The sequence below is a fragment of the Zosterops lateralis genome (assembly GCF_965231275.1).
Source record: "Zosterops lateralis genome assembly, chromosome: 24".
NCBI classification, from domain to species: domain Eukaryota; kingdom Metazoa; phylum Chordata; class Aves; order Passeriformes; family Zosteropidae; genus Zosterops; species Zosterops lateralis.
In genome coordinates, this window is record NC_139784.1 from 5,427,643 (window position 1) to 5,450,344 (window position 22,702).

General features: G+C 37.2%; 1 protein-coding gene across 1 annotated transcript in view; it reads right to left on the reverse strand.

Annotated features, from left to right (window-relative positions):
- The window catches only part of NPEPPS (aminopeptidase puromycin sensitive), a 63,888-nt gene that overhangs the window by 14,824 nt on the left and 26,362 nt on the right, over positions 1-22,702 (reverse strand). Inside the window, exons 4-13 of the mRNA XM_083877447.1 lie at positions 20,181-20,302; positions 17,911-18,018; positions 15,112-15,312; positions 11,573-11,669; positions 11,389-11,422; positions 10,058-10,172; positions 8,164-8,328; positions 4,949-5,053; positions 3,592-3,652; positions 450-559 (exon numbers count right to left, since the gene is read on the reverse strand). Coding sequence (XP_083733573.1) covers positions 450-559; positions 3,592-3,652; positions 4,949-5,053; positions 8,164-8,328; positions 10,058-10,172; positions 11,389-11,422; positions 11,573-11,669; positions 15,112-15,312; positions 17,911-18,018; positions 20,181-20,302 — 1,118 coding nt within the window. The remainder of the gene's footprint in view (positions 1-449; positions 560-3,591; positions 3,653-4,948; positions 5,054-8,163; positions 8,329-10,057; positions 10,173-11,388; positions 11,423-11,572; positions 11,670-15,111; positions 15,313-17,910; positions 18,019-20,180; positions 20,303-22,702) is intronic.

Consider the following 22,702-nt stretch of genomic DNA (forward strand, 5'->3'; position numbering starts at 1 on the left):
TTGTTAAATTTGATATGAAATTAAAACACAATTCCATTTTTATCAGCCCTGACCTAAAGGAATGCTCAAAACCAGGGAATAATGTTAAATTTGATCTGAAATTAAAGCACAATTCCATTTTTACGATCCCTGACCCAAGAGGATGTTCAAAATCTGGGAATATTGTTAAATTTGATACGAAATTAAAGGACAATTCCATTTTTACCATCCCTAGTCCAAGGGGATGCTCAAAATCAGGGAATATTGTTAAATTTCATCTAAAACTAAACCACAATTCCATTTTTACCACCCTTGACCCAAGGGACTGCTCAAAATCTGGAAATATTGTTAAATTTTATATGAAATTAAAGCACAATTCCATTTTTACCACCCCTGACCCAAAGGGAATAATTAAAATCAGGGAATATTCTTCAATTTAATCCAAAATTAAAGCAAAATCCCATTTTTACCTGCTCAGCCTCCACGTAAATGAGAGGAAATCCCATTTGTTTGGTCCATGTGTTCATCACAGCAGCGATGGGTTTGCCACTGGCTTTTTCCAGGCTTTCCCACAGATCCTCTGGGGGAAAAAAAAAAGATTTAAATCAGAACAGCCAAAGCCTTGAGGGGTCTGGTTTTATCAGGAAAGTTGGGTTTTTACTCCACCTTTTTTTATATTTTTGTGTAAAAAAGGCACAATTTCTTAGTGAAATTTAACAAATGACAGGCAAAAAAAAAATAAAAATGGAAATAATTTAAACCTCCTCAGGGAGGAGAAGCAACTTCTTTACTACTAAAAAAAAAAAACAATCAATACACACTGTGATGTAAAAATTAACATTAAATATTCAAAGAGAACAACGTTTCCCTTTAGTTTTTTTAATGTATTATATCAAAAAATCTTTGGTTTAAAACATCACAGATTGGATTTGGCTGATTTGAGCTTTGTTGTCCTCAACTCCCACATTCTTGTGTCTGATACACAAAAAATAAAAGGTTTTAAAAGCAAAAAAAATCTCAGAGTTTGAGCTGTTTCATCACAGGATCAAAACTGCAAAAGGTTTTCTTGGAAAACCAAAAAATATTTGTAAATTATAATTGTGGTGAGTGGGTTACTCAGCCTTGGAGACAGAAAATCCCCCAGGATGGTGAACTCTGCCTGTGCAGGGCATGAAAACTGAGAATAAACCAGGAAATTTCCTGAAATTTCAATTATTTCAGGTGGAAAAATAGCAATTTTGAGCCCAGAAATGACTTTTGTGACCACCCCAGGGACAGAAAATCCCCAGGGATGGTGAACCCTCCCTGTGCAGGGCATGAAACTGGGAACAAACCAAGAAATTTCTTAAAATTTCAATTATCTCAGCAGTTTTGGGATCAGAAATGACTTTTGTGACCATCCCAGTGATAGAAAATCCCCAGGTTTGGTGAATCCTCCCTGTGCAGGGCATGAAAATGGGAACAAACAGGAAATTTCTTGAAATTTCAATTATTTCAGGTGGAAAAAGGCAGAAAATCCCCCAGGATGGTGAACTCTGCCTGTGCAGGGCATGAAACTGAGAATAAGCCACAAATTTCTTGTAATTTCAATTATTTCGGGTGGAAAAATAGCAGGTTTTCCACCTGAAATGACTTTTGTGACCATCCCCGTGACAGAAAATCCCCAGGGATGGTGAACCCTCCCTGTGCAGGGCATGAAACTGAGAATAAGCCACGAAATTTCTTGTAATTTCAATTATTTCAGGTGGAAAACCAACAGTTTTGAGCCCAGAAATGACTTTTGTGACCATCCCAGGGACAGAAAATCCCCAGGGATGGTGAATTCTGCCTGTGCAGGGCATGAAACTGGGAACAAACCAGGAAATTTCCTGTAATTTCAATTATTTCAGGTAGAAAAATAGCAGTTTTGGGATCAGAAATGACTTTTGTGACCATCCCAGTGACTCCAGGGACAGAAAATCCCCCAGGATTGTGAACTCTGCCTGTGCAGGACATGAAAACTGGGAACAAACAAGGAAATTTCCTGAAATTTCAATTATTTCAGCAGTTTTGAGCCCAGAAATGACTTTTGTGACCATCCCAGTGACAGAAAATCCCCAGGGATGGTGAACCCTCCCTGTGCAGGGCATGAAAACTGGGAACACACCAGGAAATTTCCTGTAATTTCAATTATTTCAGGTAGAAAAATAGCAGTTTTGGGATCAGAAATGACTTTTGTGACCATCCCAGTGATAGAAAATCCCCAGGTTTGGTGAATCCTCCCTGTGCAGGGCATGAAAATGGGAACAAACAGGAAATTTCTTGAAATTTCAATTATTTCAGGTGGAAAAAGGCAGAAAATCCCCCAGGATGGTGAACTCTGCCTGTGCAGGGCATGAAACTGAGAATAAGCCACAAATTTCTTGTAATTTCAATTATTTCGGGTGGAAAAATAGCAGGTTTTCCACCTGAAATGACTTTTGTGACCATCCCAGGGACAGAAAATCCCCCAGGATTGTGAACTCTGCCTGTGCAGGGCATGAAAACTGGGAACAAACCAGGAAATTTCCTGTAATTTCAATTATTTCAGCAGTTTTGAGCCCAGAAATGACTTTTGTGACCATCCCCGTGACAGAAAATCCCCAGGGATGGTGAACCCTCCCTGTGCAGGGCATGAAACTGAGAATAAGCCACGAAATTTCTTGTAATTTCAATTATTTCAGGTGGAAAACCAACAGTTTTGAGCCCAGAAATGACTTTTGTGACCACCCCAGTGGCAGAAAATCCCCAGGGATGGTGAATCCTCCCTGTGCAGGGCATGAAACTGGGAACAAACCAGGAAATTTCCTGTAATTTCAATTATTTCAGGTGGAAAAATAGCAATTTTGAGCCCAGAAATGACTTTTGTGACCATCCCAGGGACAGAAAATCCCCAGGGATGCTGAATCCTCCCTGTGCAGGGCATGAAAATGGGAACAAACCAGGAAATTTCCTGTAATTTCAATTATTTCAGGTAGAAAAATAGCAGTTTTGGGATCAGAAATGACTTTTGTGACCATCCCAGTGACTCCAGGGACAGAAAATCCCCAGGGATGCTGAACTCTGCCTGTGCAGGGCATGAAAATGGGAACAAACAGGAAATTTCTTGAAATTTCAATTATTTCAGCAATTTTGAGCCCAGAAATTACTTTTGTGACCATCCCAGTGACAGAAAATCCCCCGGGATGGTGAATCCTCCCTGTGCAGGGCATGAAACTGAGAATAAGCCACGAAATTTCTTGTAATTTCAGTTATTTCAGGTGGAAAACCAACAGTTTTGAGCCCAGAAATGACTTTTGTGACCACCCCAGTGACAGAAAATCCCCAGGGATGGTGAATCCTCCCTGTGCAGGGCATGAAACTGGGAACAAACCAGGAAATTTCCTGAAATTTCAATTATTTCAGGTGGAAAACCAACATTTTTGAGCGCAGAAATGACTTTTGTGACCATCCCAGTGACAGAAAATCCCCAGGGATGGTGAACCCTCCCTGTGCAGGACATGAAAAATGAAAACAAACCAGGAAATTTCCTGAAATTTCAATTATTTCAGCAATTTTGAGCCCAGAAATGACTTTGGTGGCCACCCCAGGTACCTGTGGCAGCGTTTCTCTGCTGGAACTTGGTCAGGTACAGGTTCATTCCTTTCCTGAAATCCTGGGAAAACACAAATTGGAGATGTCTGAGCTCCCAACCCTCCCTCTGCTCCGCATTTATCCCCCAGGAATCAGGAATGGGATCTTTAAAATCACCAATTCCTTCTGTACTTCCCATTATCTCATTTAAAATCACCAATTTTTTCTGCATTTCCCAATATCTCATTTAAATTCACTAATTACTTCTGCATTTCCCATTATCTCATTTAAAATCACCAATTCCTTCTGTATTTCTCATTATTTAATTTAAAATCAACAAATTCCTTCTGTATTTCCCATTATCTCATTTAAAATCACCAATTCCTTCTGCATTTCTCATTATTTCATTTAAAATCACCAAATTCCTTCTGTATTTCCCATTATCTCATGTAAAATCACCAATTTTTTTCTGCATTTCCCATTATCTCATTTAAAATCACCAATTCCTTCTCTATTTCCCATTATCTTATTTTTTTTCCAGGTAAATTCAAACAAAAGCTTGAATTTTCAAAACACAGATTTTTTTTTTTAACCCTCTCAGTAATTTTAGCTGTAAAAAACACCCCGAAAATCTGAATTTGAGTCATTTTAGCTGTAAAAAAACACCCCGAAAATCTCAATTTGAGTCATTTTAGGTGTAAAAAATGCCCAGAAAATGCCAATTTACCTCGTCCCCGATGTATAAAATCACCAATTCCTTCTCTATTTCCCATTTCATTTAAAAATCACCAATTCCTTCTCTATTTCCCATTATCTCATTTAAAATCCTTCTGCATTTCCCATTATTTATTTTTTTCCAGGTAAATTCAAACAGAACTCAAAGTAAAGAAATTCCCAAAACACGGAATTATTTTTTAACCCCCTCAGTAATTTTAGCTGTAAAAAACATCCTGAAAATCTGAATTTGAGTCATTTTAGGTGTAAAAAACACCCCAAAAATCTGAATTTGAGTCATTTTAGGTGTAAAAAATGCCCAAAAAATGCCAATTTACCTCGTCCCCAATGTATAAAATCACCAATTCCTTCTGCATTTCCCATTATCTCATTTAAAATCTTTCTGCATTTCTCATTATTTAATTTAAAATCACCAATTTTTTTCCTGCATTTCTCATTATTTAATTTAAAATCACCAAATTCCTTCTCTATTTCCCATTATTTTTTTTTTCCAGGTAAATTCAAACAGAACTCAAAGTAAAGAAATTCCCAAAACACGGAATTATTTTTTAACCCCATCAGTCATTTTAGCTGTAAAAAAAACCCTGAAAATCTGAATTTGACTCATTTTAGGTGTAAAAACACCCAGAAAATGCGGATTTACCTGGTCCCCGATGTAGTCGTGCAGCATGCGGATGACAGAGGCGCCTTTGCTGTAGGAAATGGCATCGAATATTTCATCCACCTCCGAGGGGTGGCCCACGCTCACCTGGGGACCGGGAAAAGCCCAGTGAGAAAGGATTTGGATGGCAAAAAAATGGGGTTTTGGTCGTTGGTAGAGTTTTAGAGGTAAAAATGTGAAGGAAAATCAGTTTTAGAGGTGAAAATCTGCAGGAAAATCAGTTTTAGAGGGGAAAATTGAGGGAAAATGTCACTTTTAGAGGGGAGAATCAGGGAAAATCAGTTTTAGAGGTGAAAATTACAGGGAAAATCAGTTTTAGAAGTGGAAATATGAAGGAAAATCAGTTTTAGAGGGGAAAATCTGAGAAAAACTGTCACTTTTAGAGGTGAAAATCTGAGTGAAAATCAGTTTTAGAGGTGAAAATCAGCAAAAAAATGTCAGCTTTAGAGGTGAAAATCTGCAGGAAAAATCAGTTTTACAAGTGAAAATCTGAGGGAAATGCCAGTTTTAGGCTTGAAAATGTGAGGGAAAATCAGTTTTAGAGGGGAAAATTGAGGGAATATCTCAGTTTTAGAGGTGAAAATCTGCAGGAAAAATCAGCTTTAGAGGTGAAAATCTAAGGGAAATGTCAGTATTAGAGGTGAAAATCTGAGTGAAAATCAGTTTTACAAGTGAAAATTTGCAGGAAAATGTCATTTATAGAGGTGAAAATCTGCAGGAAAAATCAGTTTTAGAGGGGAAAATTGAGAGAAAATGTCACTTTTAGAGGGGAGAATCAGGGAAAATCAGTTTTAGAGGTGAAAATCAGCAGGAAAATCAGTTTGAGGGGAAAATTGAGGGAAAATCAGTTTTAGAGGGGAAAATCTGAGAAAAAAATGTCACTTTTAGAGGTGAAAATCTGAGTGAAAATCAGTTTTAGAGGTGAAAATCAGCAAAAAAATGTTTTACAAGTTTTTTACTTTACAAAAAAAGTTTTACAAGTGAAAATCTGAGGGAAATGTCAGTTTTAGGCTTCAAAATGTGAGGGAAAATCAGTTTTAGAGGTGAAAATTACAGGAAAAATCAGTTTTAGAGGTGAAAATATGAAGGAAAATCAGTTTTAGAGGGGAAAATCTGAGAAAAACTGTCACTTTTAGAGGTGAAAATCTGAGTGAAAATCAGTTTTAGAGGTGAAAATCTGCAGGAAAAATCAGTTTTAGAGGTGAAAATCTAAAAGAAAATCAGTTTTACAAGTGAAAATCTGAGAAAAAATGTCACTTCTAGAGGTGAAAATCTGAACAAAAATCAGTTTTATAAGTGAAAATCAGCAAAAAAATGTCAGTTTGAGAGGTGAAAATGTGCAGGAAAGTGTCAGTTTTATAGGTGAAAATCTGCAAGAAAAATCAGTTTTACAAGTGAAAATCTGAGGGAAATGCCAGTTTTAGGCTTGAAAATGTGAGGGAAAATCAGTTTTAGAGGTGAAAATCCAAAGGATTCTTTCTCCCCAAGAATCCAAGAGGATTCCTGGGACCTGAGAGGAATCTCTGCCCCCAGAGAAGGAAAATCCCCCAGAGCTGTGGCTGGGCTGGGGCTGCTTTGGAAATCAAACATGCTTTGGGTTATATTTTGGGGCTGGATCAGATAAATTTGGGCATTTTCAGTCAATCCCTTCCTTCCCAAAATAAATAAAACCCAGTGGGGATTGTTTAATCCAGGGATGGTGAGCAAGACACGCTCAGGGAGTAAATCACTGCAATCCCTGCTGGGGAAAGGGCATTGCCCTAAATTGATTTCACCAAATATTTCTTAAAACATTAGAATTATTATGAATTAGAATCCCAAGGGATAACAGATCTCTAGGAATTAGATTTTTAGGAATTCCAAGGGAGTTTTTTAGGGGTAAAACCCCTCCAGGAGAGCAGAACCCACAGCTGCAATTCCGGATTGTGCTTTGCTCAGTGACAACCCCAAAATTCCCTTTTTTATTGCAGGGAAAAGAGAAAAATAAAAGGGTGGGAAATGGGGCTGGGTCAGATAAATTTGGGGATCTTCAGTCAATCCCTTCCTTTCCAAAATTAATAAAACCCACTGGGGATTGTTTAATCCAGGGATGGTGAGCAAGACACGCTCAGGGAGTAAATCATTGTGAAATTCTCTGCTGGGGAAAGGGCATTGCCCTAAATTGATTTCACCAAATATTTCTTAAAACATTAGAATTCTTAGGAATTAGAATCCCAAGGGATAACAGATCTCTAGGAATTAGATTTTTAGGAATTCCAAAGGAGTTTTTTAGGGGTAAAACCTCTCAAGGAGAGCAGAACCCACAGCTGCAATTCCGGATTGTGCTTTGCTCAGTGACAACCCCAAAATTCCCTTTTTTATTGCAGGGAAAAGGGAAAAATAAAAGGGTGGGAAACGGGGCTGGATCAGATAAATTTGGGGATGTTCAGTCAATTCTTTTCTTCCCAAAATAAATAAAACCCACTGGGGATTGTTTAATCCAGGGATGGTGAGAGAGACACGCTCAGGGAGTAAATCGCTCTGAAATTCTCTGCTGGGGAAAGGGCATTGCCCTAAATTGATTTCACCAAATATTTCTTAAAACATTTGAATTATTATGAATTAGAATCCCAAGGGATAACAGATGTCTAGGAATTAGATTTTTAGGAATTCCAAAGGAGTTTTTTGGGGGTAAAACCCCTCCAGGAGAGCAGAACCCAGAGAGCGAAGCCGCAATTCCGGATTGTGCTTTGCTCAGTGACAACCCCAAAATTCCCTTTTTTATTGCAGGGAAAAGGGAAAAATAAAAGGGTGGGAAATGGGGCTGGATCAGATAAATTTGGGGATGTTCAGTCAATTCTTTCCTTTCCAAAATAAATAAAACTCACTGGGGATTGTTTAATCCAGGGATGGTGAGAGAGACACGCTCAGGGAGTAAATCACTCTGAAATTCTCTGCTGGGGAAAGGGCATTGCCCTAAATTGATTTCACCAAATATTTCTTAAAACATTAGAATTTTTAGGAATTAGAATCCCAAGGGATAACAGATCTCTAGGAATTAGATTTTTAGGAATTCCAAGGGAGTTTTTTAGGGGTAAAACCTCTCAAGGAGAGCAGAACCCACAGTCCCAATTCCGGATTGTGCTTTGCTCAGTGACAACCCCAAAATTCCCTTTTTATTTACAGGGAAAAGAAGGGGAAAAAAAAAAAGGCTTGACCTCGATGGGGTGGCTGTTGTCTAAGGCATCGAGCTCCTGGGCCCGTGTGTAGTCTGCAGACACAAACTGGGTCCAGATGTCGTACTCGGGGAAACAGTGATCCACACACAGGTACTCGATCCACGAGGCAAAGCCCTCGTTCAGCCACAGGTGAGTCCACCATTCCTGCACAAAAATAATAAAAAAAGAGAGATAAAGGATAAAATTTCAAGGGATTTGTTCAGTCCAAGGTGAGTTTGAAGCTTGGTTTGGTGCCAATCAGAATAATATTTTTTATAATTACATAAATAGAATTATATCGATATAATTGTTTAGGTTAAAATTAATATTTCATTTTTTTTCTCCAGCTATTCGTAATTTTAACAGCTCAAAAGTCAGATTAAGGCAGTTTTGGGGCTCCAAAACATGATTTTTCAGTGCCAATCAGAATAATATTTATTACAATTACATGAATAGAATTATATCGATATAATAGTTTAGGTTAAAATTAGTATTTCATTTTTTTCTCCAGCCAAGTCCTAATTTTAACAGCTCAAAAGTCAGATCAAGGCAGTTTTGGAGCTCCAAAACATGATTTTTTTCACCCAATCCTGGTGAGATTTTTACAACCCAAGAAACTCCACTCCTGTGGAATATTTGGATTTTCAAGGATCCCCTCGCAGGGATTTGGGAAAAGCAAAGTCAGGTCAAATTCCCAGAGAAAACTGAAGTATTTTGTTACCAAAAGCTCTGAAAATCCAGGTTTTTATCAATAAATTTGGTAAATAATGAAGTAATGGAATAAATTAAAGATAATAATGGCAAATCATTCAATTTACCAATGGAATTTCTTTATGGATTTCAAATTTAAATTAAAAATGGGATTTTGGAGGGTGCTGCTGTTTAGGGGCACCCAAACAGATTTTGGGCAGGACAGGAAGCAGAAATAAATAAAAACTGGGATTTTGAAGGGTTTAGGTACCATAAAACAGCATTTAAATATTAAATTAATTATTTTATCACAGTGTGCTGCTGTTTAAGGGCACCCAAACACAGATTTTGGACAGGACAAGAAGCAGAATTAAACAAAAACTGGGATTTTGAATGGACAAGTACCATAAACCACCAATTAAATATTACATTAATTATTTTAACACGGTGTGCTGCTATTTAGGGTCACCAAAACACAATTTTGGGCAAGACAGGAAGCAGAATTAAATAAAAAAATGGGATTTTGAAGGTTTAGGTCCCATAAACCATCATTCAAATATTAAATTAATTATTTTAACACGGTGTGCTGCTATTTAGGGTCACCCAAACAGGGATTTTGTACAGAACAAAGACAAAATTTAAATAAAAACTGTTATTTTGGGTCAGTACCATAAACCACCACTTAAATATTAAATTAACTATTTTAACATGGCATGCTGCTATGGAGTGGCACCCAAACACAGATTTTGGACAGAAGAAGGACAAAATTTAAATAAAAAATGGGATTTTGAAGGTTTAGGTACCATAAACCATCATTCAAATATTAAATTAACTATTTTAACATGGCACGCTGCTGTTTAGGGTCACCCAAACAGGGATTTTGTGCAGAACAAAGACAAAATTTAAATAAAAAATAGGATTTTGAAGGTTTAGGTACCATAAACCACCACTTAAATATTAAATTAACTATTTTAACACAACATGTTGCTACAGAAGGGCACCCAAACAGGGATTTTGTGCAGAACAAAGACAAATTTTAAATAAAAACTGTTATTTTTGGGGGTTCAGTACCATAAACCACCACTCAAATATTACATTAATTATTTTAACACAACGTGCTGCTGTTTAGGGTCACCCAAACAAGGATTTTGTGCAGAACAAAGACAAATTTTAAATAAAAACTGTTATTTTTGGGGGTCAGTACCATGGTGACGAGGTTCCCAAACCACTGGTGGGCCAGTTCGTGCCCCACCACCAGCGCCACCCACTGGCGGGACGAGGAACAGGAGTTCTTGGGGTCGATGAGCAGAGCCGTCTCCCTGGGGGGAGAGAAAACACAGCTCAGAGCGGGGGATAACCCCAGGAGAGAAAAAAAACACAATTAAAGGAGGTGAAATTACCTAAACAAGCTAAAAAAAGTGAGGAGAAAAAATAATCCCCCAAATTCCCAAAAATCTATTTTGATGTAGCTGTGAAATGCTCAAGGTGAGTTCCAGAGCTGGAGCAGGAATTGTTTTATGGCATGCAAGAAGTGGAAAAAAAAAAACACCAAAACCCCCAAAAAACAGGTAGAAGGATGAAAAAATTTATTATTTTATTTATCAAAATGCTCCCTTTAGGTGATTTTTGGAAGTTGAGTTCCCTCTGTGCTTTGGGGTGGGAGCAGATCCTGCTCCTCTCAAATTCCCAAAGGAATTTTGGCTCTTCCAACATCAATTTCTCCACCTGCTCAGGGACCTCTGGAAAGCTGAAATTCCAGGGAAAAACCTCCCCAAGGATGGTGCCTGCAGGGCCCCAAAAGGGGCAAAAATTCCCAGCTCCAGCCCAAAAATTCTCCTCCAGAATGAATATATTTCTATTTTTTTTCCCCCATAAGGAATAATATATCAAATTTCATCAGAATTTCAATACAGGGAAAGATTTGAAACCTGAGCTGGAATTTGTTTAGGTTTTTTAAGGCTGAATTCAAAGCTGAGCAGAAGAAATCCCAAATTATTTAATGGTTTCAAGTCCAAAGTTTATGAGTTGTTCAAAATTCAGGGAAATCCAGCACAGAAAATGAATTAACATCAAGCAAAAGTGCAAAAAGCTGGATCAGAAGAAGGATAAAAAAAAAAAAAAAAATCAAATCAAACTGCAAAGGAAGGCGAGTTAATATTTTTGATTTTCCCACCTCCACACCTTTAACTCTGTGGCTGCCAAATTTACCTGTGAGGTCAAATAAAACTCTCCCAGTTGCGTCAGGAAATTTTATTTTGGGGAGGAAAAAAGGGGCCAAGAAGTTTTTATCAATTAAAAACCCTCAGAAGTTTTTATCAATTAAAACCCCTCAGCCAGTGGCTGATTTTTGCCTTCCTGAGCTGTGACAGCACCACCAAAATCATCCAAAGCAAAATAAAAAAATCCAAAATATCGGCTCTGGCTGGTTTGGGAATGAAACCCAACAATGAAAGAGCTGCCTCCAAATGAATCCAATTAACTGCAAGAATTAATTAGTGAACAAAGAGGGGGAAAGACAGGATTTTAACATCATACCTATAAGTAACAAGGCCCCAGTTCTCCATGGCACCTTTATAAAATAAATACAAAGGTTTATTGATATTGATCCACGCCTCTTCCCAAAGGTTTTACTTTAATTTATTTTTTTTTTGTATTTAAAAAAAAAATAAAAAAAAATTGAAATAAAATACAATTTCAGCAATAAAGTGAGTTACTTTACCAGCAGCAAAGTCTGCAATAGCTATGAGATCAATTTTAGGAAGAGGGTAAGGAACATTGAAGTAATCCTTATAAAAAGGCAGAGTTTTAGCAGCAACCTGGAAAAAAACAGAGGAGAAATGTTCTGTTAAACCTGGAACTGGGAAACCCTCGGGACATTGTGAATTAAACTGAGAAATTATGATTGAAATGAGGAAATTCTGACTGAAACGAGGAAAATTATGATTGAAACTAAGAATTGATTACCCAAAGTAAGAAATCAGGACTGAAACTAAGAATTGAGGATTGAAACTAAGAATTTAGGATTGAAATTAGGACTGAAAATTGGAAATTATGATTGAAATTAGGAAATTCTGACTGAAACTAAGAATTGATTACCCAAACTAAGAAATCAGGACTAAAACTAAGACATTATGATTGAAATTAGGACTGAAAATAGGAAATTATTATTGAAATTAGGAAATTATGGCTGAAACTAAGAAATTAGGTCTGAAACTAATAAAATATGACTGGAACTAAGAAACTAAGCCTGAAAGTAATAAAATACGACTGAAAATAAGAAATTAGGTCTGAAACTAAGAAATTATGACTGAAACTAGGAAATTACAATTGGAACTTAGAATTTAGGACTGAAACTAAGAATTTAAGACCAAAATTAGGAAATTTACCTCCAGGGAGAACTTCCCCTGCTTGGCTTTGCCCACGGGGTTGTAGATGGGCACCAAGACCCCATGAGCATCTACAACCCCCCAAAAAATGAGAAAAAAAACCCAAAAAACCGTGAAAAAACCCCAAAACTCACAGATTTACGTGAGTAACCAGATCTCAAAACTCACAGATTTGAGTAATGAAATCCCAAACCTGACTGAGCAGATTTATTTCCAGGGCAAACTTTGCCCTGCCTGGCAAAAAAAAAAAAAAAAAAAAAAAAAAAAAAAAAAAAAAAACCACAAAAACCAACCAAAACGACTCACCAAAAAAACAAGAAAATACCCCAAAACCCAACAAAACACCTCCAAAACTCACATATTTGAGCAACCTGACCCCAAAACCAACTGACATTTCCCTCCACAGTGAACTTGCCCTGCTCAGCCTCACCCACAGGGGTGTAGACCCGCACCAGGACACCATGTGCGTCTGCAAACCCCAACAAACCAAGAAAGAACCCAAAAAAAACCCAAAAAAATCCCCCCAAAAAACCCCAAACCTCACAGATCCAAGTGACCAAACCCCAAACCTAACTGGGATTTACCTCAAGGGTGAACGTTCCCTGTTTGGCCTCACCCACAAGTCTGTAGACGTGCACCAAGACCTCACCCACATACATAACCACCAAAAAACCAAGAAAGAACCCAAAAAAACGCCCCAAAAAACCCAAAAGTCACAGAACTGAGTGACCAAACCCCAAACTGGACTCAGATTTACCTCCAGGGCGAACTTGCCCTGATCAGCCCTGGCCACAGGTCTGTAGACGTGCACCAAGACCTCACACGCGTATACAACACCCAAATAACCAAGAAAGAACCCAAAAAGAATAAAATAAAAAACCAAAAAAACCCCAAAACTCACATATTTGATCAACCTGACCCCAAAACCAACTCAGATTTACCTCCAGGGTGAATTTGCCCTGCTCAGCCTTGGCCACAGGGCTGTAGACCCGCACCAGGACACTGTGTGTGTCTACAACCCACAAAAAACCAAAAAGAAACCCCAAAAAAGCCCCCCAAAAACCCCCCAAAAAACCCAAAACTGACAGATATGATCAACTCAACCCCAAACCCAACTGGGATTTACCTCGAGGGCGAACTTTCCCTGCTCGGCCTTGCCCACGGGCGTGTAGACCCGCACCAGGACACCGCGTGCATCTTGTCCACAAAAAACCAAGAAAGAACCCCAAAAAAACCCCTACAAAAACCCCTAAAACTCACAGATCTGAGTGACCTGACCCCTAAACCAACTGAGATTTACCTCGAGGGTGAACTTGCCCTGCTCAGCCTCACCCATGGGTTTGTAGACGTGCACCAAGACCTCACACGCATATACAACCCACAAAAACCAAGAAAAGAACCCAAAAGAAACCCCCAAAACCCCCCAAAACTCACAGATTTGAGGAACTTGACCCCAAACTGGACTCAGATTTACCTCGAGGGCGAACTTTCCCTGCTTGGCCTTGCCCATGGGCGTGTAGACCCGCACCAGGACACCGTGTGCATCTTGTCCACAAAAAATCAAGAAAGAACCCCAAAAAAACCCCCAAAAAACCCCAAAACTCACATATTTGATCAACCTGACCCCAAACCTGACTCATATTTACCTCAAGGGCGAACTTGCCCTGCTTGGCCTTGCCCACGGGTCTGCAGATGTGCACCAGGACCCAATGCACTCCTACAACCCCCAAAATACCAAGAAAGAACCCAAAAAAACCCCCAAAAAACGCCAAAACTCACGTATTTGAGCAACCCAACCCCAAACCTGACTCATATTTACCTCGAGGGCGAACTTTCCCTGCTCAGCCTTGGCCCACAGGTCTGTAGACGTGCACCAAGACCTCACACGCGTATACAACACCCAAATAACCAAAAAAAACCCCCAAAAAACCAAAAAAAACCCCAAAACTCAGAGATCCGAGTGACCAAACCCCAAACCCAAGTGGGATTTACCTCGAGGGCGAACTTTCCCTGCTCGGCCTTGCCCACGGGCGTGTAGACCCGCACCAGGACACCGTGTGCATCTTGTCCACAAAAAACCAAGAAAGAACCCCAAAAAAACCCCTACAAAAACCCCTAAAACTCACAGATCTGAGTGACCTGACCCCTAAACCAACTGAGATTTACCTGCAGGGTGAACTTGCCCTGCTCAGCCTTGGCCACGGGTCTGTAGACGTGCACCAAGACCTCACATGCATATACAACTCCCAAATAACGAAGAAAGAACCAAAAAAAATCCCCAAAAAACCCCAAAACTCACAGATTTGATCAACCTGACCCCATACCCAAGTGGGATTTACCTCGAGGGCGAACTTTCCCTGCTCGGCCTTGCCCATGGGTCTGCAGATGTGCACCAGGACCCAATGCACATCTACAACCCCCAAAAAACCAAGAAAGAACCCAAAAAGAACCCCCAAAAAAACCCCCAAAAAACCCCAAAACTCACAGATCTGAGCAACTCAACCCCAACCCCAAGTGGGATTTACCTCGAGGGCGAACTTTCCCTGCTCGGCCTTGCCCACGGGCGTGTAGACCCGCACCAGGACACCGTGTGCATCTTGTCCACAAAAAACCAAGAAAGAACCCCAAAAAAACCCCCAAAAAACCCCAAAACTCACATATTTGATCAACCTGACCCCATACCCAAGTGGGATTTACCTCGAGGGCGAACTTGCCCTGCTCAGCCTTGCCCACGGGTCTGCAGATGTGCACCAGGACCCAATGCACATCTACAACCCCCAAAATACCAAGAAAGAACCCCAAAAAAAACCCTCAAAAAACCCCAAAACTCACGTATTTGAGCAACCCAACCCCAAACCAGACTCATATTTACCTCGAGGGCAAACTTTCCCTGCTCGGCCTTGCCCACGGGCGTGTAGACGCGCACCAGGACGCCGTCCTGCGACCGCGCCTCCACGAAGTCGTACTCGCCCACCACGAAGGCCACCAGGTACGTGGACATGACGGGCGACCGCGCGAACTTCACCTCCACCAGGCTCTCGTCGTCGGGGTACGGCCGCCGCTCCACCACGTTCTGCGGGGAGGGAAATTCGGGGTTGGGTGGGGCAGAGAGAGAGGTTTGGGGGTCTAAAAGATGATTTTGTTACCCATGTGTTGGGGTTTTACACAAATGTTGGCGGTTTTTTACCAAAAGTTGGGGGTTTTTACACAAATGTTGGGTATTTTTACCTAAATGTTGGGGGTTTTTACCCAAACGTTGGGGAGGTTTATCCAAATGTTGCGTTTTTTAACCAAATGTTGGGGTTTTTAAACAAATGTTGAGGGGTTTTACACAAAAATTGGGGATTTTACCCAAATGTTGGGTTTTTTTACCCAAATGTTGGGGGTTTTTACCCAAACATTGGGGGGTTTACCCAAATGTTGGGTTTTTTACCCAAATGTTGGGGGTTTTTACACAAACATTGGGGAGGTTTATCCAAATGTTGAGTTTTTACCCAAATGTTGGAGTTTTTACAAAACTGTTGGGGTTTTTACCCAAACGTTGGGGAGGTTTATCCAAATGTTGCATTTTTTACCCAAATGTTGGGTTTTTTATCCAAATGTTGAGGGGTTTTACACAAAAATTGGGTTTTTTACCCAAATGTTGGGGGTTTTTACCAAATGTTGGGGTTTTTACACAAATGTTGAGGGTTTTTACCCAAATGTTGGGGATTTTTACCGAAATGTTGGGGGTTTTTACACAAACATTGGGGAGGTTTATCCGAATGTTGGGGTTTTTACCCAAATGTTGGAGTTTTTACAAAAACGTTGGGGTTTTTACCCAAATATTGTGGTTTTTACCCAAATATTGGGGGTCTTTTAACCAAATGTTGGTTTTTTTATTCAATTGTTGGAGTTTTTACCCAAATGTTGAGGGTTTTTACAAAAATGTGGGGGATTTTACACAAATGTTGGATTTTTTACACAAATGTTGGGTTGTTTACGCAAATATTGGGGGCTTTTTACCCAAATATTGGGGGTTTTTACAAAAATGTTGAAGGGTTTTACTCAAATGTTGGGGTTTTTACCCAAATATTGGGTGTTTTTAACCCAAATGTTGGGGGTTTTACCCAAATGTTGGGGTTTTTTATCCAAATGTTGCGGGTTTGACCCAAATATTGAGGGTTTTTACAAAAATGTTGGGGTTTTTACCCAAATGTTGGAGTTTTTACAAAAACGTTGGGGTTTCTACACAAATGTTGGGGAGGTTTATCCGAATGTTGGGTTTTTTACAGAAATGTTGAGTGGTTTTTACCCAAACATTGGGGGGTTTACCCAAACATTGGAGATTTTTACACAAATATTGTGCTTTTTACACAAATGTTGGGGTTTTTACCCAAACCTTGGGGAGGTTTATCCAAATGTTGCATTTTTTACCCAAATGTTGGGTTTTTTAAACAAATGTTGAGGGTTTTTACACAAAGATTGGGTTTTTTACCCAAATATTGAGGGTTTTTACCCAAATGTTGGGAGGTTTATCCATATGTTGCGTTTTTTTACCCAAATGTTGGGGTTTTTACAAAAACGTTGGGGAAGTTTATCCGAATGTTGGTGTTTTCACCCAAAAGTTGAAGGTTTTTACCCAAATATTGAGGATTTTTACACAAATGTTGGGTTTTTACCCAAAAGTTGAGGGTTTTTACCCAAATGTTGGGGTTTTTTACACAAATGTTGTGGTTTTTATCTAAATGTTGGCGGTTTTACCCAAATGTTGGAGTTTTTACCCAAATGTTGGGTTTTTTACAAAAATGTTGGGCTTTTTACCCAAATGTTGGCTTTTTTTACCCAAACGTTGGGTTTTTGTCCAAATGTTGAGGGTTTTTGACTCTAATGTTGGGGTTTTTACCCAAATGTTGACGGGTTTTACCCAAATGTTGAATTTTTACACAAATGTTGGGTTTTTTCACCCAAATTTTGGGGTTTTTACCCAAATGTTGGGGTTTTTTACCCAAAACCCCCTAAAAACAAGAGAAAACCCCCCCAAAACAAGGGAAAAAACCCTCCAAAAATAGAATTTTTAGGATTTCTTTATGGATTTCACCCCCTTTTTTCCCCAGACTCTCTTAATCAAGCAGCACAGAAAATTAATTCAATTTTTAGTTTCTAAAACCACCAGGTTTGTCCAAACCTGCCGAGGTTTTTGTGCTGAAATCCAATTTTGTGTTTCTCTCCCCCATTTCTTGCAGATTGTACTCCCAGCTGTTATCAAGGCAAATTATTAATTATCAACAGCATTATCAAAATTTTAATCAAAATATATATTTAAATTTATAAATAAATAGATATATTTATGTAAAATATATAAGTATATCAACAATACATTAAAATTACGTAAAATAATGTATTTATTTAGAATATAATTAAATATAAATAATTATATTTATATAAAAATATAAATATAATATATAATTTATTATATTATATAATATCAAAATACTATTTAGAATATAATTAAATATTTTAAAACAAAATAAATATTTAATTTTTATATTTATATATAAATATAATATATAATTTAATATATTACATTATATCTAAATAATATTTAGAATATAATTAAATATTTTAAAACAAAAATAAATATTTATTTTTTAATTAAATATTTTAATTAAATTGGTCCATGCAAACTCACCATATTTGACAAAGCTACTCTGTCTTTGGGAACCACCAAAGAAATATCAAAAGTTGCTTTAATTGCGGGCTCGTCCCAGCAAGGGAAAGCTCTGCGAGCATCAGTGGCCTGGAATAAAGAGAATTAAACAAATAAATCACAGGAGATTGTGGCAAAAAACCCCACAGAAATTCAGTTTATTTCCAGCAAAAAGAAAGAGAAGGAATTCCAAATTTCCTGGTTTTATCCAGGTTTAAAATTGGGGATTAAATACCCAGATAAAGGTAAAGGGTTCTATTAGAAATGTACATTTTTTAATTAAAAAAATAAAATTAATGCACGTCCTAAAGGGGAGTTTTATTTAAATAAAGAGGTTTTTTTTGAATGGAGGTAGAGGATGAATCCCCCAGCAGAGGGAGGAATTTGGCAGATCCAGGATTTACTGACCTGGGGCTGGGAGGTAAAAAGGGCAGTGAGGAAAAGTGGGGAAAAATTGATAAAACAAGGGAAAAAAACTCCAAGGCAAGGAAAAAACCACAAAATCTAAAGGAAAAAACCTCCATGACATGGAAAAAACCTGAAAAAACAAGGAAAAAATCCAAAAGCAACGAAAAATCCCAAAAAACAGGGAAGAATCCTCCAAAAAAAGGGAAAAAAGCAAAAAGCAAGGGAAAAAAAACTCAAAACCAAGGAAAAAAGCCAACATCAACAACAACAATAATTAAAAATTAAAAAAAAAAAAAAAATAAAAAAGGAAAAAAAAAACCAAAAAATGAACAAGGAAAAAAAACCTCTAGACTAACTTAAAAATTGGAAAAATTCCAAAAAAAGTAAAAAATACCCCTAAACAAGGGGGAAAAAAAACAAAATCAAGGAATTAAGTCTAAAAAAAAAAAAATGAAAACTCCCAAGAAACGAGGAATAAAATTGCAAAAACCAAGGAAAAACTCCAAGAAAACAAGAAAAAAACCTTGAAAAATAAGGAAAAAAATCCAAAAAAACCCTCAAGGAAAATACCCAAAACAAAACATGGAAAAACCTCAAAACCAAGGAAAAAACTGAAAAAACGAGTGAAAAAACCCTCCAAAAAAGCAAGGAATGAACATCCAAAACAAGGAAGAAAAACCCCTAAACAAGGGGGAAAAAAAACCCAAAATCAAGGAATAAAGTCCAAAAAACAACGAAAACCCCTAAGAAACAAGGAAAAAAACCAAGAAATAAAGAAAAACCAAAAACCCCAAGGAAAATACCCAAAACAAAACACGGAAGAACCCCCAAAACCAAGGGAAAACCTCAAAAAACAGGGAAAAAACCCAAAAAAAGCAAGGAATGAACACCCAAAACAACGAATAAACACCCCTAAACAAGGGAAAAAAAAACAAAATCAAGGAATAAAGCCCAAAAAACAATGAAAACCCCTAAGAAACAAGGAAAAAACCCAAGAAATAATGAAAAACCCAAGGAAAATACCTAAAACAAAGCATGGAAAAACCTCAAAAAACAAGGGAAAAAACCCAAAAAAAGCAAGGAATAAACACCCAAAACAAGCAATAAACCCCCAAAACAAGGAAAAAACTCCCAAAACAAGGATTAAACACCCAAAGCAAGAATTAAACACCCAAAGCAAGGAATAAACACCCCAAACCATGAGGGAAAAAGCCAAAAATTGAGGAAAAAAAAGGAAAAAAAAAACCAAAATCCTGAATTTTGGTGACAGAGACAGACCCAACACCCTCGGGGAGCACCAGCCCAACCCCGACCTCCACATAAGGAAGGACAAAGAATACAAAAAATAATATAAATTTCTGATATTTCTCCAGATGGGGATAAATGAAAGGCTAAAAAAAACACGTTGAGAATTTAAATCCTGTTTAGAAATGAGAATAAAAATGGGAAATAAAAATGGGAAATAAAAATAAAAATAAAAAAAGTAAAAAAATAAAAATAAAAATAAAAATAAAAATAAAAAAAAGTAAAAAAATAAAAATAAGAATAAGAATAAAAATAGTAAAAAAATAAAAATAAAAATAAAAATAAAAATAGTAAAAAAATAAAAATAAGAATAAGAATAAAAATAGTAAAAAAATAAAAATAAAAATAAAAATAGTAAAAAAATAAAAATAAAAATAGTAAAAAAATAAAAATAAGAATAAGAATAAAAATAGTAAAAAAATAAAAATAAAAATAGTAAAAAAATAAAAATAAAAATAAAATTAAAAATAAAAATTAAAATAAAAATAAAAATAAAAATAAAAATAAAAATAAAAATAAAAATGAGAGGGGAGTTTTACCTCGAACTGTGTGACGGCGGCGTAGCGCGTGTCCCCGCTGGGCGTGCTGTATTTACTGCGGTAAAACCCTTTCATCTTGTCGTTCAGCTCCCCTACAAAGTCTATCTTTAGTGTCCCAGTCCCTGCGAAATGAGAAAAGAAATATTTGGGGTTGGCAGGTGGCAAAAAAAAAAAAAAAAAAAAAAAAAAATTTGTTAGGTTTGGATTTTAGTCTGTAAATGAAATAAATCGCAAAATATCGCGAGGTTCCCAATAAAATAAATGTCAGAGTAGTGGAAGATTCCCCTCCAAAGGATTTTTTTTGGGATCTACCTTGGAAGTTCCATCCTTCCAATCCTCACCTTGAGGCAAAGTTGGTAAAATTCTGGGATTTATGGAATTTTTTATGGAATGCTCAAAGCCAAGATGGAGCTTTGGCCTCGTTCAAAGCCTTTAATCAGGGTCAGGGTTAACTCTGCCCTCGGTGTCTCGGGGCAGGAAAGGGAAACCTGAGCTTGGAACCCAAAATCCCACAGGATTAAATATTCCATCATCATCATCATCATCATCATCATCATCACCATCATCATCTCCACAGTCTCTTTGTGATGTTTATCCAGATGAAATTATAAAAAAATCCCAAATTTTCAGATCTGCCCTTGGTGTCTCAGGGCAAAGAAAGGGAAATCTGAGCTTGTTGGGCGAGATTCCACAGGACCAAATATTGCACCTTCATCATCATCATCATCATCATCCCACAGTCTCCTTGTGGTCTTTATCCAGATGAAATTATAAAAAACCCAAATTTCCAGATCTGCCATTGATATCTCAGGGCCAAAAAAGGGAATTTTGAGCTTGTTTGGCAAGATCCCACAGGTCAAAAATTTCAGCTTCATCACCATCACCATCCCACAGTCTCTTAGTGATCTTTATCCAGATGAAATTATATAAAAAAAATAAATTTCCAGATCTGCCTTTGATATCTCAGGGCAGAAAAAGGAAAACCTGAGTTTGTTGGAGAAGATCCCACAGGTCAAAAATTCCAACTTCAGCTTCTTCATCATCATCATCATCTTCTCCACAGTCTCTTTGTGATGTTTATCCAGATGAAATTATATAAAAAATAAATTTCCACATCTGCCCTTGGTATCTCAGGGCAAAAAAGGAGAAATCTGAGCTTGGCACCCAAAATCCCACAGGTAAAAAATTCCAGTTTCTTCATCATCATCATCATCATCCCCACAGCCTCTTTGTGGTGTTTATCCAGATGAAATTATATAAAAAATAAATAAATTTCCAGATGAACTAAAGCTTTATCCAAAGTGAGGAGCTGAGTTTTGCCCAGGGAGTTCCTCAGAGCTGGAGCAGCTTCAGAAAAAAATCCCAAAGTGGACGAGGAGGAAAATCCTGCGGGAATTCCAGATTTTCCTCTGCCCGGAGCAGGGACGGGAATTGGGAATTGAGGAAAATTTCACCCCAAATCAGCCAAAAGTCTGCAATTCCAGAGTGAGCAGAGTCCCACGGGCACAGGGGGAATTCCAGGGAAGGGATTTCCAGCTTTTCCAAGGGTAAATCCATTTTTTTGTAATTTATTTGTGTTTATTTTCTCTTTTTTTGGTAATTTATTTGTGTTTGTTTGTTTTTAATTTATTTGTGTCTATTTCCTTTTTTTTTTTTCATAATTTATTGTTGGTTTTTTTTTTGTTGTTTTAATTTATTTGTGTTTATTTTCTCTTTTTTTGGTAATTTATTTGTGGTTTTTGGGGGATTTTTTTTGGCAATTTATTTGTTGGGTTGTGGTTTTTTTTTTTTTGTAATTTATTTGTGTTTATTTTCTTTTTTTTTGGTAATTTATTTGTGTTTGTTTGTTTGTTTTTAAATTTATTTGTGTCTATTTCCTTTTTTTTTCATAATTTATTTTTGGGGTTTTTTTTGCTAATTTATTTGTGTTGTTTTGTTGTTGGTTTTTTTTTTTTTATTTATTTGTGTTTATTTTCTTTTTTTTTTTTTTTGGTAATTTATTTGTGGGTTTTTGGGGATTTTTTTTGCTAATTTTTGTGTGAAAAAAGTGAGAAAAGGCAGCAGGGGATGGCCCTTACCTTTCTGCAGGGTTGTTTTTTTTTTTTGTAATTTATTTGTGGGGGTTTCTTTTGGTAATTTATTTGTGGGGTTTTTTGTTTGGTTGGTTTTAATTTATTTGGGTTTATTTCTTTTTTTTTTTTTGGTAATTTTTTTGGTTTATGTGGGTTTGGTTTATGTGGGTTTTTGTTTGTGGTTTATGTTTGGTTGTTATGTGGTTTATGTTTGTTTTATGTGGGTTTTTGGTAATTTATTTGGTAATTTTTTCCCTTTTTTCCTTTTTTTTGGTAATTTATTTGTGGGGGTTTGGGGGGTTTTTTTGTAATTTATTTGTGTTTATTTTCTTTTTCTGGTAACTTATTTGTGGGTTGTTTTTTGGGGTTTTTTTAGGGTTTTTTTGGTAATTTATTTGTGAAAAAGGCAGCAGGGGACTGTTCCTTACCTTTCTGCAGTGTTTATTTTGT